Raw genomic sequence first — 16,247 nt, forward strand, 5'->3', positions numbered from 1 at the left:
TGCAAACACAAATTCCAGGAGAAAATATCCACACAGTTGGACAAAAAAACTTTATTACTTACAAGTCCAGTAACAACAAAGCAAGGTCAGCATCAGTCCGTTTTGTAGCCTCCTTTAGCTTCCTCAAACTAGCGTAGGCCATGCCGATGTTCACTTTGGTTTTAGCTCTTTGCTTCCCCTCCAGAGACGTTACTTTTACTTGCTCCTCTACGATGCCAACAGACAAAGCCAACTTCTTTTTTTTCCTCTTCTTCTTGTGCTTTTTACGTTATTGACCATTGGTGAATTCACCATGCTAACGGTTAGCATAACAGCTAACAGACACAAAACAAGTAAAGAGCACCTCCTAGGACACCTACCTGCTCCACAAAACTATCAAGTGCAATTTTTGGTGAGTAGAGGGCTGCAGAGTGGTGTCAGATATGAAACTGGTCAAGTTTCTAACCCCAACAATCAGAGATCGATGCTAAAGCTCTAGCTTCAAGTTTCTTATCTATTATAGAGCTGCAGAAGGCACACTTTACGTGCTCCAATGTAGCTGAACAAGTGTACAAAAAAATAACTGAACATCAAAATGATTGACCCCAAAATGTCAAATAACTTATATTTAAGCAGACTTTGACAAATCTATGAAACAAAACGCTTCGTGACTGACGAGCAGAAACGCTCTCTCCCCCCTTTCCAACACCTCAGAGATGTTTTCACAGGGAGATGTTCCAAAACCACAATGAAACCAAAACAAATCTAAAATATTCACGTTAAAACGTTGGACTGTGTGACTGCGCAGCATGAGTAATCCATACAAGAACAGCACAGAGTTACAGCAATGTAGCTCCGCCTCCCTTTCTTAAACAGGTTCATAAACTGACCTCACCTAAATTCCTTCAGTCAGTGAAGGCGGCCGTCGTGCTGCGCTGCTTCCATCCTGGCAGGCGGCTGCTGCTCCTACATCATCTTTATATTTACATTCCTATAAACGACGCTTCCAGCATGCACGTGTTCAAGGAAATGACTGAAAACAAAATGAATGTCATGAATATTTTCACACACGAAGTAATGAAGAAAGAAATAACATTGAAAATGTCCTGAATTAAAGGCGGTTAGAACAAGTATACCCCATAAATATTCAAAGTTTTACATTTGTCTGCATAAAATGTGCTGCCAGTCACTCTGCTGAGGAACGCCTCCCATCATGTGTCAGCCTGAGCTTCATGAATAGACTGTGACAGGCAGTGAGTAGGATGTCCCTCTTTGATGAATCTGCTCTTGTCTCTCCTCAGCTGAGATAAAAGGGCTGAAATCACGCTGCACCGTTCACTTCGTCACGTTGGGGGCACTGATGTGTTTCTGTCTGCTTTCCCCCAGACCTGCAGGGTCCTCAGATGGGAGGAAGTGGCTAAGTGAAGATTAATTGTAATAAATGATCTTCTGCTGATGTGATGAAGAACTTTCAGTTGGAAAATATGTGAGTTTCCTTGGTAATGTTTCCTTCTGAGGAACCCTGACTTTTGTTTCAGTGGCTCTAAACAGGTTTACTCTCCATGCTTTCGTTCTTTTTAAACACAGAAACAGTTTTGTTTACCTGTTTTGTAACTACAGTTTCGCCGAATTAGAACCACGACACAGCAAGAACACACCTAAGAGGTTTACTCTCTCATAATCTTCTGTAAAACAAACAGAACTACATTGTGCAGGTTGAGTAATAAAGGAGTTACACCTGTCTGTGCCTTTTCCAACGATGGCAGCATGTACACCTAAAAAAAGAGCTTGAATCTGTGATCTTGGATTCATTTGAACAGGAATGAATTTCAGTGATCGTACCTGAAGCAAAGTCTAAAAACTCAAATCTCAGAGTTGTTTTTGTCTTCAGCTGCTAGTTACCCGCGTGTAAGACTTGTATGTTTGCACATATTTAGCAGTTGGGCATTTTCGTTTGCACATTAGCTAAAACTGTTAACCATCCCATTTAAATGCAGAGCTCTACCACCATGTTTTATTTGCACTTATTTTATGTGCTTCCTTTTTTATTGTTTGTAGTATTTTACTTGCTCAATTTATTTCCTTTTCTATTTAGTATATATTCTTTATTAATTAGTGTAGTTTGTTTAGTATTAATCTACTCCACTTTAAACCTCAGGAGCTGTAAAATATAATTATGTACAATGTTATGTGAAAACACATAAAATGATAATACTCTTGAATATAAAGAGGATGTAGAATTTTTGCCAATCAGTATGTTTTTATTATTTTAACTGTCGCTAATAGCAGTGTTTACATGCTTCCTTTTCATTTTCAGAATTGATTCATGCTAATAGGATATGAGGTTTTTTTTTTCCTGAAAATGGTGGATTTCTGGAAAGCACAACTGATTGGCTGAAATCTGCTCTGACCCGTGAGTTGCTAAAATATTCAGTTTATAATATAATCAGATTCTTACTGATTGTGACACTGGTTGCTAGAAGTAGCTGCAAATACTGACACATTAAGGTAATCTGTTGGGTCAAAGTATTATTATTATTACTACGACAATATTAGAAATATTTAATTGTAATTTAAATAAATCCTTCTGACTCCATCCACCAAAAAGTAAAATCATAACAACAAAATTAAAGAAAGAAAACCCTTAAAGCCATCAAACAAATGTAATGACAACTTTTCTTTATTCTATTATATTCTATAATTTTCTTAATTTATTTAATTATTGAGATATGCGATTGTTTGTTTTGCACTATCCTACATGGTACTACTGTAGATCATTTTTTATGTATATATTGTAAATCATATTTCTATTTCACCTGTTCCTTTGTCTCTCCGACTGCTTTGAGCATGTACATGACACAAGAATTTCCCTCGGGATAAATAAAGTTGTTCTTATCTTATCTTATCTTATTTATTTTATCACGAATAGCGCTTGTTTCTGAACGGAACACTGCGTAAGGTAACACAGGAAGTAAGCGTAACCAGGCAACCGCGGGCGTTGCCGTGGTAACAGCAGAGCCGCCCGCGAGAAGTTTGTAGGCAAAATGAAAATAAGTTTTGAGTAGCCGTATTTTTGCAAGTTATAGCAGTTTAATTTTACTAAATGATCTTAATTCGCCAAACTGATAAAAACATTCAGACAAAAACGACTTTTTTTGTTTTTAAGGGTGATTTTAGTTTACGAAAGTTCAATGGAGTCTGGTGTGAAAGAAGGAAAAAACAAACACGAGCAAGATGGAAACGAACGGGCGTTTCTCACCCTTAAGGTAAATTTATACTGTTAAATAACTTCAGTTTTATTGAGATATTTAGATAATGTCATTTAATCCACTAAATTGTTGGAGAAACGACGGAGAAAATAAACAGCCTGATAAATCCAATGTGGCGGATCTTTTCCAGATCAGCAGGTGCAAGTTGCACGCGGCCAACCCACCGACACAAGGGCGACACCAAGCGGTGAGTGATGGTAGTGGGTCAGGTTATTCTGAAGAATGCATTGCTTCCAAAACTCGCAGAAAAGATTATTTCTGGGTTCTGTTCTGCACAGGCGTATTAGAGCCACCGTGAAGAGAAATAGCCAAGCGAAAATGTGGAGATTAAAATTGAAATATTGTAATAAAAAGTTGAAATGTGAAGAAACGGTTGAAATATTCATTACAGAATATGTGATTGTCCACAATTTAAAGAACTTCCTTCAGTCCTTCACAATAAGAGTCTAAAACTGATATACATATATTTTTTTAACCAGAAAACGATTTAGATAGCTAACTGTAACAAAGAGACAATTTCCCACTTCATTCTGAAAATAATAGATCAGTTTTTGACAGTTTGACTTTTCTTCTCATTAACTCAGCCCCACCTTCTCTAGGGCGTCCCTGTGATATACTGACTTGAGTAGTTTAGGCTTCTTTTTAGGGTTTTCTCAGGTCTGAAAGAGAAAAACAAAAAGCACAAATTTATAATGTTTTTTTTCTGTTTAAAATGTCTAAACAATAAAAAAGTTTTACGTAATAAACATTTTGCTTTTTGAAGCTGAATTGATGGTTAGGAACACGAATTTATTTAGATGTAATATTTTCACAAGTGTTGTTGGTGGCCTTCTCTCTTTGTACAGATAATTCCATTTTTCCTTACTTTGAGTGCTCAGAAAAACGTTCACAATACTTTTGTTGTACATTTACAGAAATGAAAATCAGTCTGAAAACATGAATGTAGAAAAGTAGAACATCATTAAATGGAGTTACAGTTTGTTGTTTTAATTATTCTGCATGAAGGATTTATTTTGGTGCTGTTAGAATGGCCCAGAATGAAAACAAACAAAACAGCGCTTCTCAGCATCTGAGATGGGCTCTGAGGTGAAGTCTTGATTCTTTTGACCACCGCTGGTGTAAAACCCACACGTCAAACATTTAAACAAGGACTGAATGTTTTAAACTGTCTGGAAATGAATCCTTTATGATTTCTGTTTTGCAGGCCAGCTGTCGTGATTTTGTTGAAGACACGAATGTGACCACCACCCACAGTAACCACGCTGACGTAGGTAAGCACAACCCTTATCACCTTTCCAGTCACTCACCTGCCAGCTGCCTCCAAGTATTTCATCTGATTCAGCATTTTGGATTTGCTCTGATTCACAAATAATTCTGATGTTCTGCTTGGACACGTGCCGCCACGACGCGTCATCTGTAGCAAACGGGTTCCAGGCATGTGGTCGGCCAAGAGTTGCCGGTGACCGCACAAAGCAGCAAGCAGGTGGTGCTCCAGTTTGTCATGCTGCAAACGGAGCTAGAGGCGGGTTCAGCGGAGTGCCTCACAGTGCCAAGATGTGCCACCATGAAACAGATTCATCCGGCGTTAAGTCAACCTGACTCAACACGCCTCCTTGTCGACTGCATTACCGCAGTTAAAGGCTGGCTGTCGGAGAACTTCCTTTGCCTCAACGAAAACAAGACCGACGCCGTTCTTTTTCATCTAATAAGTCCAAAGCATGCACCTGGTGACTCCCCTCTACCGTTTTTAAATCTTAAATCCCGTGTATCCAGTCTGGGAGTGAAACTTGACTCTGATCTGTTAATGAGTTCACAAATTAACTCTGCAGTCCGGTCCTGCTTTTTTCAACTACGTGGCATCTCGCGCTTAAAAACGACCTCAGCTGGAGTCTGTTGTTCCCGCCTTTGTAACTACACGTTTAGACTATGCCAACTCAGCCTCTCAGCAACCGAGCGTCTACAGAGAAAGCAAAATGCGGCGGCTAGGCTCCTGACAAGCACCTTGAGACGCTGTCACATCTCCGTCCTTGCACGCTTGCACTGGCTGCCTGTTAAATACCGCATCCAATTGAAGGTTCTGACCTTCGTCTACAACATTCTGAATGGTCAAGCCCCGGCTTATCTTTCAGAACTGATAAAGCCTTATGCTCCAACCAGGAACCTGAGACCTGCAGATCATTTGCTTTTGTGCGTCCAGAAAATGAGGCATAAATCTGGTGGAGAGCGGGCGTTTGCGTTCGCCGCTCCTAAACTCTGGAACGCTCTCCCCCTTTAGAGTTCGACAGGCCCCAGAACTGGGTCGATTTACGTCGGTACTGAAGGCCTTCTTCTATCATTTAGCTTTTATTCAATGATCTAGTTTTTAGTGTTTTTACGTTTTATTGTGACTCTGTATTTTATTGTTGTACGTTTCTTTTACAGTTTTTTTTAGATTCGACCTCCTACCTCCTATATGACTTTTATCTGTTTTTATCTTGGGGTTTGTCCTTTTTACTGTGAAGCACTTCGGTCAGCTGTCATGCTGCTTTTAAATGTGCCATAGACATAAACATGGTATGGTACCATGCTGCCTTAAACCCCCCCCCCCCCCCCCACCAGCAGTTAGACAAGGCAACACCCGGAGTGGCGGTTCTATTGGTAAAGTGAATGTTTTCATGCAGGATGCTGACCGTATCTCATGTTTTATTTCTTTATCAGGTGGTTCTGCTGGATTTGATCACAGAGCTCCTCTGGAACTCCCTCACACTCCGCTACCGTTCACTTCTACATTCCAGCAAATCAACCTGGACAGGTATCCATGACCTGTTCTATGTGCAACTGCCATTACAACATCCTGCTGGGTTCAAAAGTGTGTGTGTGCGTGCGTGTGTGTGTGTGGACAGGATTCATAACAGATGTCTGGTATATGTTTTCCAACCAGGTTGCTTCTCTTGTTAGTTTTGACATAGTTTGACACTCATCTTATTTCCAAAGGGAATTCTGATTCAGTCAATATGAGAAATACCTGCAGTGGCCACCAGGAGGCAGCAGAATCTCTTTGAACATTCAGCCCTTAGTCACCAACATTCAACAGAATTAATTCAAGTCTTATGTGTGTTTTGAATCTTTAAGTGAACGAAAGAGAAGCTCAACTTGACAGTTAGAGATGAATGCATGAATCCTAAGATTTTAATTATCCAGGTGCTGTCTGGAGGAATTTCCTGAGCTGGGCTTCATTAAGGAGCTGCAGTTTCTCAGCCTCCAGCACAATCTGATCCAAAGGATCCAACATCTGTCAGATCTGCAGCAGCTCATCCTTCTGAACCTGTTTGACAACCACATCTCTGATATGACGGGCATCGAGTCTCTCAGGTCTCTCAAGATCCTCGTTCTGGGGAGGAACAGGTTTGCTATCACTGCCCGCCAGAGTCTGAACAAGACCAGTCTAGAAGATCTGACATGACTTTTAGGTCAAATCACACCACTGTGCAGCAGCCATATGTTATAGAAATACACTGCTCGGCCCAAAAAAGTCACCACCTGGATTTTTAAAAAAAGTAAACAGGTAGGAGCCTCCTACTGGATAATTACTGCAGGGTGATTATCTTTCAGCTGCAACAGCTTAATTAACCCAACTGGTGCAACGAGCTGCTTCTCATTTCTTAAACAATCAGGTGGAAAGACTCATCTGGTGGTGGAAAGACATTAGTCTGTGTGAGAAGGATCAGATCATTGACATCAAGCAGAGAAAACATCTAAGGAGATGCAGAAACGACTAAAACTGGGTTCAGAACTGTCCAACACTTTAGTAAAACTGGTCTGATGAGTCCAGATGGACCCTGTTCCAGAGTGATGGCGCATCAGGGTAAGAAGAGAGGCAGATGAAGGGATGCACCCATCATGCCTTGTGCCTACTGCACGAGCCTGTGGGGGCAGGGCTATGATCTGGGCTTGCTGCAGGTGGTCAGGTCTAGGTTCAGCAACAGGATGTGCTCCAAGAATGAATATCCTGAATGACCAGGTTATTCCATCTTCCCTGATGGAACAGGCATATTCCAAGATGACTGCCAGGATTCATCGGGCTCAGAGAGTGAGAGAGTGGTTGAGTAATCAAAGCTAAAGGTGGTCCAACAAAATATTAGTGTCAAGTTTTGGAGGGATGTTAGAACCCAAAGTGCAGAAACCCAGGATGACACGAGGCAGGAGATGATGTAAAGTAAAATCCTTTAATTTTGAAGGATGAAACGAAGAATAAATCCAGGGGCAGGGAGCCAAAGTCCAAAAATGTCCAAAATCCAAAATAAACTAGAGATCCAACTGAGACACGAGAAACACTAGAGACTAGGAACGAGAGACTGACAGAATTACCACAAACAGCAACAATGGACCGACAAGACACAGAGACAAGACAGGGCTTAAATACACTGGGGCATGATGGGAGGCAGATGAGCTGCAGGTGTGTGGAGTGTGGGGGGAGGACCAGGTGAAAGCAATGACTAATCAGGGAAGAAACTAACATGAGCTAAGAGTGAACCTAAAAACAGAAAAGCAACCATATAACTAAAATTCTAAAAGGAAGGAGAACTACAAAACCCGGTGGGACAAAACATATTAAAGAGACAAATAAAAATGAAAAGCTGAAACTATAAACACTGTAGAGGGGTGACTGGTTGCAGACTAAAGGAACACAGGAGACACATAAATGAGATGCAGACAAAGGACACATGAGGGCGCTATAAACACAAAAGGAGAACCTGGAGTGGGAACTGGAGGGGCTGGGGAACAAAGGGACACAGAACATGACAATTAGAGTGTGGCCTTTTCTTGGTGGCACCTTTTTTTTGGCCGGGCTGTGTATATGACTGATGTAGCAGTGAGCTGTAATTATTGCTCGCTTTCTGTTCTGAGGTCATATTTTCACCACCAGACATTTTCTACACCTTAAACTTCGTAGACGAGCTTTCAGAACGCGTGGAATCTGAGAGCCGTTCGTCTCTTTGCCATTTTTAATTTAAATCTAAAGGCCAGTTGGAAAAAGATGAAAGTCAAAATGATCTCAGGTGTAAATTCAACCATATCTGCATGGACAAACCTGGAAAAGGACTTGTGTCTTTTGATGTTGTAGCTTTTTGTTGTAATTCTATTTTTATAGACGGCTATAAAAGTTATAATGTTGTTGCACTGTTGTATGTTGGTGTGTGCTTGCAAAAGATCTCATGAACCACTGCACAGATCTTAAGAGAATTATCAGAAAGTTTCACGTCCATAACGGATTCCCTTTTGGAGTAAATCCAATTTAAGATGGCCGCCCCAGCTTTTCAAACGCAGAGTTCCCAGAAATGGCTTGACCTGAATCCGTTTACAGACACTGAGCTAGCTAACAGTCGCTCCCAACAACCACTCTGAGCACCAACGATTATATTCTAGGAGTTTGTGGGAAACTTTATTTGAAAGATTTAGATGATTTTAGTATAAAGCTCTGAGAGTTGGTGGGCAATCTGGAGATTCTCACCTTGTAGCTTTATTTCTCGTCATCTTTCACCAGGATTACCAAAATCTGCTGCCTGGAAGATGTGTCCAACCTGGAAATCCTGGACCTCCATGACAATCGGGTAGTTTTCTTTAACTCTGGACTTCAGCTTGTTGGGTGAGGTTTTTTTTAGGTTGTCTGTGCTGCACCGGAGCTGACTTCCTCCTCCTCAGGGCTTCAGCTTTAGAAACGCTGGATTCAGTCAGACTTGACAGCAGGAGATGGAGCATGCTCATTCAGAACCATTTATCCATTTAGTCTCTCAGTGAGGATAATATAATAAACTGATTACATAAAAAATTTTTTTTGTATTTTTTCTCGTAATCTTCGTTTATAAAGTCTTGAGAATTGTAAAAGATCGCTTAGGAAGCACGCAGATGAATTTCCCAGGCCCTTCTCCTGAGTTTACTCCCACAACCATTTCCTCTGTGACTCGAGCGTAATTTATCTAACAGGCAGGACTGTTTTTATGTTTTTAGAGCTGGGAATGGCTTTAAGCTGTCATAGGGTATCATGCTCCACTAATAATTCAGATTATCAGGAGCTGCTTTGATCAGTTCCCAGCTGGGTGAGGTCAAAGGTCGCAGGAATCAAAGGATTTCAGATGAGAATAAAAAAGCCCCGAAATAAAAAGATAAGACAGAACAGCTTCTTTTGGTGAAATTAGGCTTTTATTGCCGGTTTGCCGCCCACGTTTCTCCTCTGAGAGCTCTGCTAAGACGTCCTCGCTCTCTGCTGTTGGCTGCTCTTTACATGCATCTCCGTTCTGCGACTACGAGAGCAACAGGCGTGGTGATGTTCTGCTGTATCCGGTCCAAGATAGGGCACTTACTGGTGTGTTTATATTGTGGTTTTTTTGTATTTAAGAGACTTTCTAACACAAACAAATTTGTCCCTCATCGTCCTCCACGGGGCTGCGCAGTGGCGCAGCGGTTAGAGCTGTTGCCTTGCAGCGAGAAGGTCCTGGGTTCACTTCCCGGCCTGGGATCTTTCTGCATGGAGTTAGCATGTTCTCCCTGTGCATGCGTGGGTTCTCTCCAGGTGCTCCGGCTTCCTCCCACAGTCCAAAAACATGACTGTTAGGTTGATTAGTCTGTCTAAATTGTCCTTAGGTGTATGTGTGTGTGTGTGTGTGTGTGTGTGTGTGTGTGTGTGTGTGTGTGTGTGTGTGTGTGTGTGTGTGTGTGTGTGTGTGTGTGTGTGTGTGTGTGCAGGGGCGTGTCCAGGGAGCGGCCTGGGGTAGCACATGCCACCCTCGGAATCTGATTGGCCACCCCAGGTGCCACCACACTAATTTACCTTTAAATAGGCTTTTCATTGTCCACAAAAGGCTTGGGGGTAAAACAACAACAAGCATAACCATTGGTGCCACCCATGCACAAAGTTGTGCCTCACCTGGGCCACCCCATTTTACAAGATCTGGACACGCCACTGTGTGTGTGATTGTTTGTCCTGTGTGTCTCTGTGTTGCCCTACGATGGACTAGCTCTCTGTCCAGGGTGTACCCCGCCTACTTGCCCGTTGACTGCTGGAGATAGGCACCAGCCCCCCCCCCCCCCCCCCCCCCCCCCCCCCTGTGTGGACAAAGCGGGTTCAGAAGATGGATCGATGGATCCTCCTCCGCCTCTTCATGCGCTCGCCACCTCTAAACCCACGTTTCCCGTCATTTCCATCCACGAATAAAACGCTTGCTGCGCATCTTTTCGCTCCTCCGGTCACGGAGGAATAAAACGTTCATATTTTTAGTTTTTCTGCGAGGGATTCTTCTAACTTCTCCGTGGCTGATGCTGGATGTCCTCGGCCCTCTTTATGCTTTTGAGGTCGCAATGACGACGCCGCAGACGAAAGCGGCGTCCTGACCAATCACAAGCTTGCATTCTCTGTCTCGTTGGACGGATGTTTAGAAAAGAGAGCTCGACTGTCCGTCCTTGTGAGCCAGCCAGAGAGCCATCAAAAGGACGGATAATGGCGTTGCGTGCGTCCGCCCCGACGCAGACGGAGAAGCATAAATGAGGCTTAACTCCGTGGTGCCTTCCAGCAGTTTATGTGACAGAATTAGAGGCTTTAAGAATGATTTTTTTGGATTTGCAGCAACTAATGATGAAACAGCTGATAAATATTCAGTCACAGACCTCAGAAACCCAGTTTTGTTTAATCTTATCAAAACATTTTCCACTCATTGGTGATGCAATTCAACAAATGCAGCTTCAGCTGCTGCACAACTAGCTGATCAAGAAAACACAAGCTGTTCTTTCAAAAACTATCTGAGGACTTTAACCCTGATCCACGTCTCCTCATCAGACTTCCTGTTTTTATGTTTTTGACAATTTGTCTTAGCAACAGGATGGAGCTTCACCTCCAGTTTGCTGCAACAGTTGAAACGTTATCCTCTCACTGGGAGCGATCGTCCGGCCCACGTCCGAGTGTTTCTGTGTGACCTGGCATGGTCGGTTTGGCAGTTTTATGTTGAGGGAGAGTGAGAGATGATGGACCGACTGTTTTGTCACAGCAGCAGTGATTTTTATTAAGAAAAACTACAATAAATAGCTACAAAATTGACCTGGAATAAAAACTTCTAAATAAAACCTGTTTAAAAGAAAACAGCATCCCAACTAGGGAGCTCCAGACTGTCCTCTCCCCGGCCACCTCCACCAGCTCCTCCGGCAGGACCCCAAGGCGTTCCCGGACCAGATTGGAGATGTAACCTCTCCAACGTGTCCTGGGTCGGCCCGGGGGCCTCCTGCCGGCAGGACATGCCCGAAACACCTCCCCAGGGAGGCGTCCAGGAGGCATCCTGACCAGATGCCCAAACCACCTCAACTGGCTCCTTTCGATCCGGAGGAGCAGCGGTTCTACTCCGAGTCCCTCCCGAATGTCCGAGCTCCTCACCCTATCTCTAAGGCTGAGCCCGGCCACCCTACGGAGGAAACTCATTTTGGCCGCTTGTATCCGCGATCTCGTTCTTTCGGTCATTACCCAAAGCTCATGACCATAGGTGAGGATTGGGACGTAGATCGACCGGTAAATCGAGAGCCTGGCTTTCTGGCTCAGCTCCCTCTTCCCCACGACAGATCGGCTCAGCGTCCGCATCACTGCAGACGCCGGACCGCTCCGCCTGTCGATCTCCCGATCCTTCCTACCCTCACTCGTGAACAAGACCCCGAGATACTTAAACTCCTCCACTTGAGGTAGGACCTCTCCCCCGACCCGGAGTTGGACCTCATGGTCCAGTTGGAAATCCAATCTGACTACAAATCATCGTAAATTCTTTTACTGCAGTGTTTGAAGGAGCAGTCATTCCAGACAAACCTGCAGACGTTTCAGGTCCAGGTCCTCATGTCCAAACATGTCGTCACTATCCTGGTTGTAACTTCAGGCTTCATTTTTGAACTCAAGCTGCCTTTTTAACCTTTTCCTCACATGCACACTAAGCAGCGTGATGAGCTAACACCCTCTGGGAATTCTCCCCGAGTATTTAAAATGTCACAGGGGTTCCTAAATGCTTTCTCGCAGGCAGGGAGTCAGAAAGAGCTGCACAATATTTAACAGCTGAGCAGTTTTTTAGCTGAGTGTTTTGTTTTTATAATTTGCAGGTTCAACCAGAAGTCGCGGCTCAGTAAGGAGAAAGTGGTTGGTTCAGCAGTAACACAGATTTCTGCTGTGAGACACTTGATCATTTTGTAGAGCTTAGACCACAACTGGCAACCCACAGGCCACATCCGGCCCGCCAGACCTTTCCACCTGCCCCCATCCCTTTGGGCCCCAACGCCCCCCAACTGGGGAAGTTAAGCAGCAAAATTCACGTCCCAAATATCAATAATTGTTTACCTTCTCCAAACACAACTGAAACTCCGATCAAAACAGTTTAGATGGAAAGCAAAGCCATTTTTAAAAGTCATAAATGAAGGTACAATAATACTGGAACTTTTTTTTAGAAGAGCAACTGGCCCTCACAGTGTCTGCTGGAGCTCTGGCTCAGACCCTCTGGTGACCATTCGATGTTTTTGATTGTGCGCTGTCTCTCCTGTCTTGGTTTAGATCAGCAGGATAGAAAACGTCTCTCACCTGAGCAAGCTACGAGTTCTGAATCTGTCAGAAAATCACATTTCAGAGATGAAAAACCTGCAGGGCCTGAACTCTTTGACTGAACTCCGCCTGCAGCACAACAACATCTCTGCTGTGGTGAGTGAACTCTTTCTGTGTGACAACTTCAAGTTTCACTCTTTGCAAACTTCCCGTGAAGAGGAGGGGAGACTTCCTGATCAAAGTAAACACAAGTAAACAAAGTAAATACTGCCTTTGGGGGCAGCAGCAGCTCAACAGGTTGAGCGGGTTGTCCAGTAATCAGAAGGTTGCTGGTTCGATCCTGACTCCGGACAGAGAAGTCTGCTGTTGTGTCCTTGGGCAAGACACTTAACCCACGTTGCCTGCTGGTGGTGGTCGGAGGGACCGGTGGCGCCTGTGCTCGGCAGCCTCGCCTCTGTCAGTGCGCCCCAGGGCAGCTGTGGCTACATCGTAGCTCATCGCCATCAGTGTGTGAATGTGTGTGTGAATGGATGAATGATACACTGTAGTGTAAAGCGCTTTGGAGTCCTTACTCTGAGAGGCGCTGTACAAGTGCGGGTCATTTATCTCATTTGGAATTCTGCTCTTTCCCTTTTCCAAGATGGCCACCACTGCTGCTCATCCTGAGCAAACAGAAAAATTCTACTGAGTCGGTACATTTTACAGAGATAGGGCTGGAAGTTTATGGGATAGATTCACTCCAAATACTACCAGACCATGTGAGAGTTTATGATGTCACTCATTAAGGAGTTACTTTTTAAAAAGTAACTAAACTCCAAAATAACTTTCTTTGCTTATAATTTGCACAATTGGGTCTTTACAAATGTAATCTTTCTGTTTCTGTGCATTTTTTGACATGTTTGTGTAAACTTGATTAAATCTACAATTTAGGTCTGAAAACGTCTCATTGCTGCCCCCTGAAGCAGAACAGCGGCTACTGCTTCTTAAACTTGTGACTGGGGCTGGAACAATTTCATGTCATCGGTACAGTCTCCTCCCACTCCCCCTCCCTCCCAGGATGGACATTCCCCACACTTGGCCAATGCCACTCCGTGCCTCCTGGCAACGCCCACTTTCGTAGCATTTTTCAAATCTCGACTAGGGGTAGAGTTAGGTTTTCTGATGGTGTGCAGTCCCTCTTTAAGATTTGGTCATCTCCATCCATTTTATTCTGCTTCTTTGGTCCGGATTGGGGTCAGCAGCCTCTGCAGAGAGGACCAAACTGTCCTCTCCCCAGCAACCAACGTCCCCTGACTAACATGTAGATAGAATAACTCCAACGTGTTCTGGTTTGGCCCAGGTGTCTCCTGCTGGCAGGACATGTCTGAGACACCTCTTCGAGACATCTTAACTAGGGGTGTTTCTCAGTGCCAAGGAACCTCACCTTGATGTCTTGGCCCCGCCCCGGTTGCCTAGGAGATAGTCATCGGAAGGCGTGTTCTAATGTTCATGTTCTACCCAGGCGTTTGTTCTCCGTTTGTTAGCCGTTTAGCTAGCTGAGCAAGGACACATGGGAGGGGCCTTGTAGCCTAGCCTTGGTCAAACATTTCCCAGAATACACCGCGGTATTTTCAAAAGGACGGCAGATCAGAAGCTGGCAGCTACTTCTGGGACAAATTTCAAGTGTAAAAGTAAGTCAACTAATTTAAAATGTTTTTTTAGATCCAAAGAGGTTATCTATGGTTGGTTAGTTGTTAGTAGTTGCAGCTTTGGTGGCTAGCAGGTAGTAACTCGCTTATATATTAATTATTATTATTATATTATTATTATTGTTATTTAACTGTGATGTATCTTTAACGATAGATGGAATGGAAATTCAAAGAGTAAAAGAAACCAAACTTCTTGGAGTCATGTTTGATGAGAGTCTCACTTGGAAATCACATAAAAGTTAAAGAGCAAGTCACTCCAAATCAAATATTTTTTGCTGATAAACTATATAAATGAGTGTCTGATTGTGCTGTAGACAAATGTAGTCAATCGTTTGGCACTTTAGTGCATCTTAGTTAAAATTTAAATATTCTGCCTAAAACTGTCAGCGATGCACCGTCATCAGGTAAAAACTCTGCACTGCATTTGAATTGAAATCTACCATCGCTATTGGCTAAGAGGTACACAATGATGTTAGATGGTACATTATGATGTCACAATGTCATGAGTGTGTGTATTTGTTAGTGGCTCCACCCTCTCGGTCTGCTAGGCAACAGCATTTGTTGCATTTTTCAAACAGGAAGTGGGAGTTGAGTAAGAATCTGGTAGGGGGTGACTTGCTCTTTAAATAAAGGGGAAAGTTGCCAAGCCATAGCAGTATTATATTATTATATTATTATATTATTATTAGAGTCAAGTTTCTACTAAATTAGTCTGGGTTATTAACGTTGTTTCGCTCACTGATTGAACCATATTTAATTTATTGTTTAGACATTTGGGAAGCCACATGTAAAACTTTAACTCAACATTTGTTCATTTTACAAACTAGAGCATTGGGGATTATTAATAACAGTAACTATAGAGATCACTCTAATCCATTATTCATTAGATATAAAATACTGAAATTTCCTGACTTGGTCGAGTGGAAAATATTGCAAATAATGTACAGAGCGAATACGAGTAATTTACCAACTAATATTCAGGAAATGCTTCATAAGAGAGTAAGTGGGTACATGTTAACAGGGACTGATGTCTTAAAAAAACCTAAATTCAGAACCAAAATGAAGGAATGTGATATTTCTGTAAATGGTGAAAGATTGTGGAATGCCCTTAACAGAGAAAGTAAAGAATCAGACTCACTTGCTATATTTAAAAAATGTATAAAATCAAATGTATGAAGTAATTATGAAAAGATAAATTAAAATGTCAATGATTATATTAAAAACATCATGGTGGGTTGAAGCTTCCTGACCCACATGAAAGAATCACTCACGGAAACACAGGTAAGAAAATACAAAAATCAGTATAAAAGAAACTAAAGGGAAACTAAGGGCACTGTTCCAAATGAGACTGGATGAAATTTATTTTTATTTGTTTATTTTATGAATTTTGAATGAAATAAAGAGAAATTTTTAACACATATATTCACATTCACAGTAAAAGGCTCGTTATATTGAAACGTATACGTGTAAAATATAACGTTATGTCCTGTGTCACGTGACGTTACGTGACCGCCACGGAAGATGCATTCACGTGATGCAAGTCCGTTCCATTTAACTGTTTTCTTTGACCAAGGAAGGACCGTGTCCACGTAAGCAAGGCGCCTTGACACTGAGAAACACCGACCCTGTATGCCTGAACCACATCAGCTGGCTCCTCTCACGACCAGAGGTGGAGATTGGGATGAAGGTTGACCAGAGCTTTTGCTCTCTTTCTTAGCTCCTCTTCACTACAACAGACTAGTTTAAAGAGCAAGTCACACCCTACCACAGTCTAAC

The 16,247-nt window shown here is 42.8% G+C and overlaps 1 protein-coding gene across 3 annotated transcripts in view; it reads left to right on the forward strand.

Moving 5' to 3' along the window:
* Positions 1 to 1,339: 1,339 nt before the first annotated feature.
* The window catches only part of LOC139071854 (leucine-rich repeat-containing protein 49), a 57,250-nt gene continuing 42,342 nt past the window's right edge, over positions 1,340 to 16,247 (forward strand). The window contains exons 1-8 of one of the 3 annotated variants that reach the window (XM_070555151.1): positions 1,340 to 1,465; positions 3,146 to 3,245; positions 3,379 to 3,435; positions 4,453 to 4,519; positions 5,946 to 6,039; positions 6,429 to 6,632; positions 8,773 to 8,839; positions 12,796 to 12,939. In XM_070555151.1, coding sequence (XP_070411252.1) covers positions 1,440 to 1,465; positions 3,146 to 3,245; positions 3,379 to 3,435; positions 4,453 to 4,519; positions 5,946 to 6,039; positions 6,429 to 6,632; positions 8,773 to 8,839; positions 12,796 to 12,939 — 759 coding nt within the window. In that variant the 5' untranslated portion in view covers positions 1,340 to 1,439. Of the gene's footprint in view, positions 1,466 to 2,306; positions 2,393 to 3,145; positions 3,246 to 3,378; positions 3,436 to 4,452; positions 4,520 to 5,945; positions 6,040 to 6,428; positions 6,633 to 8,772; positions 8,840 to 12,795; positions 12,940 to 16,247 lie in introns of those variants that run through there. The other 2 variants (XM_070555152.1, XM_070555153.1) reach the window with 2 other exon arrangements.

The sequence above is a fragment of the Nothobranchius furzeri genome, chromosome 9 (assembly GCF_043380555.1).
Source record: "Nothobranchius furzeri strain GRZ-AD chromosome 9, NfurGRZ-RIMD1, whole genome shotgun sequence".
NCBI classification, from domain to species: Eukaryota; Metazoa; Chordata; class Actinopteri; order Cyprinodontiformes; family Nothobranchiidae; genus Nothobranchius; species Nothobranchius furzeri.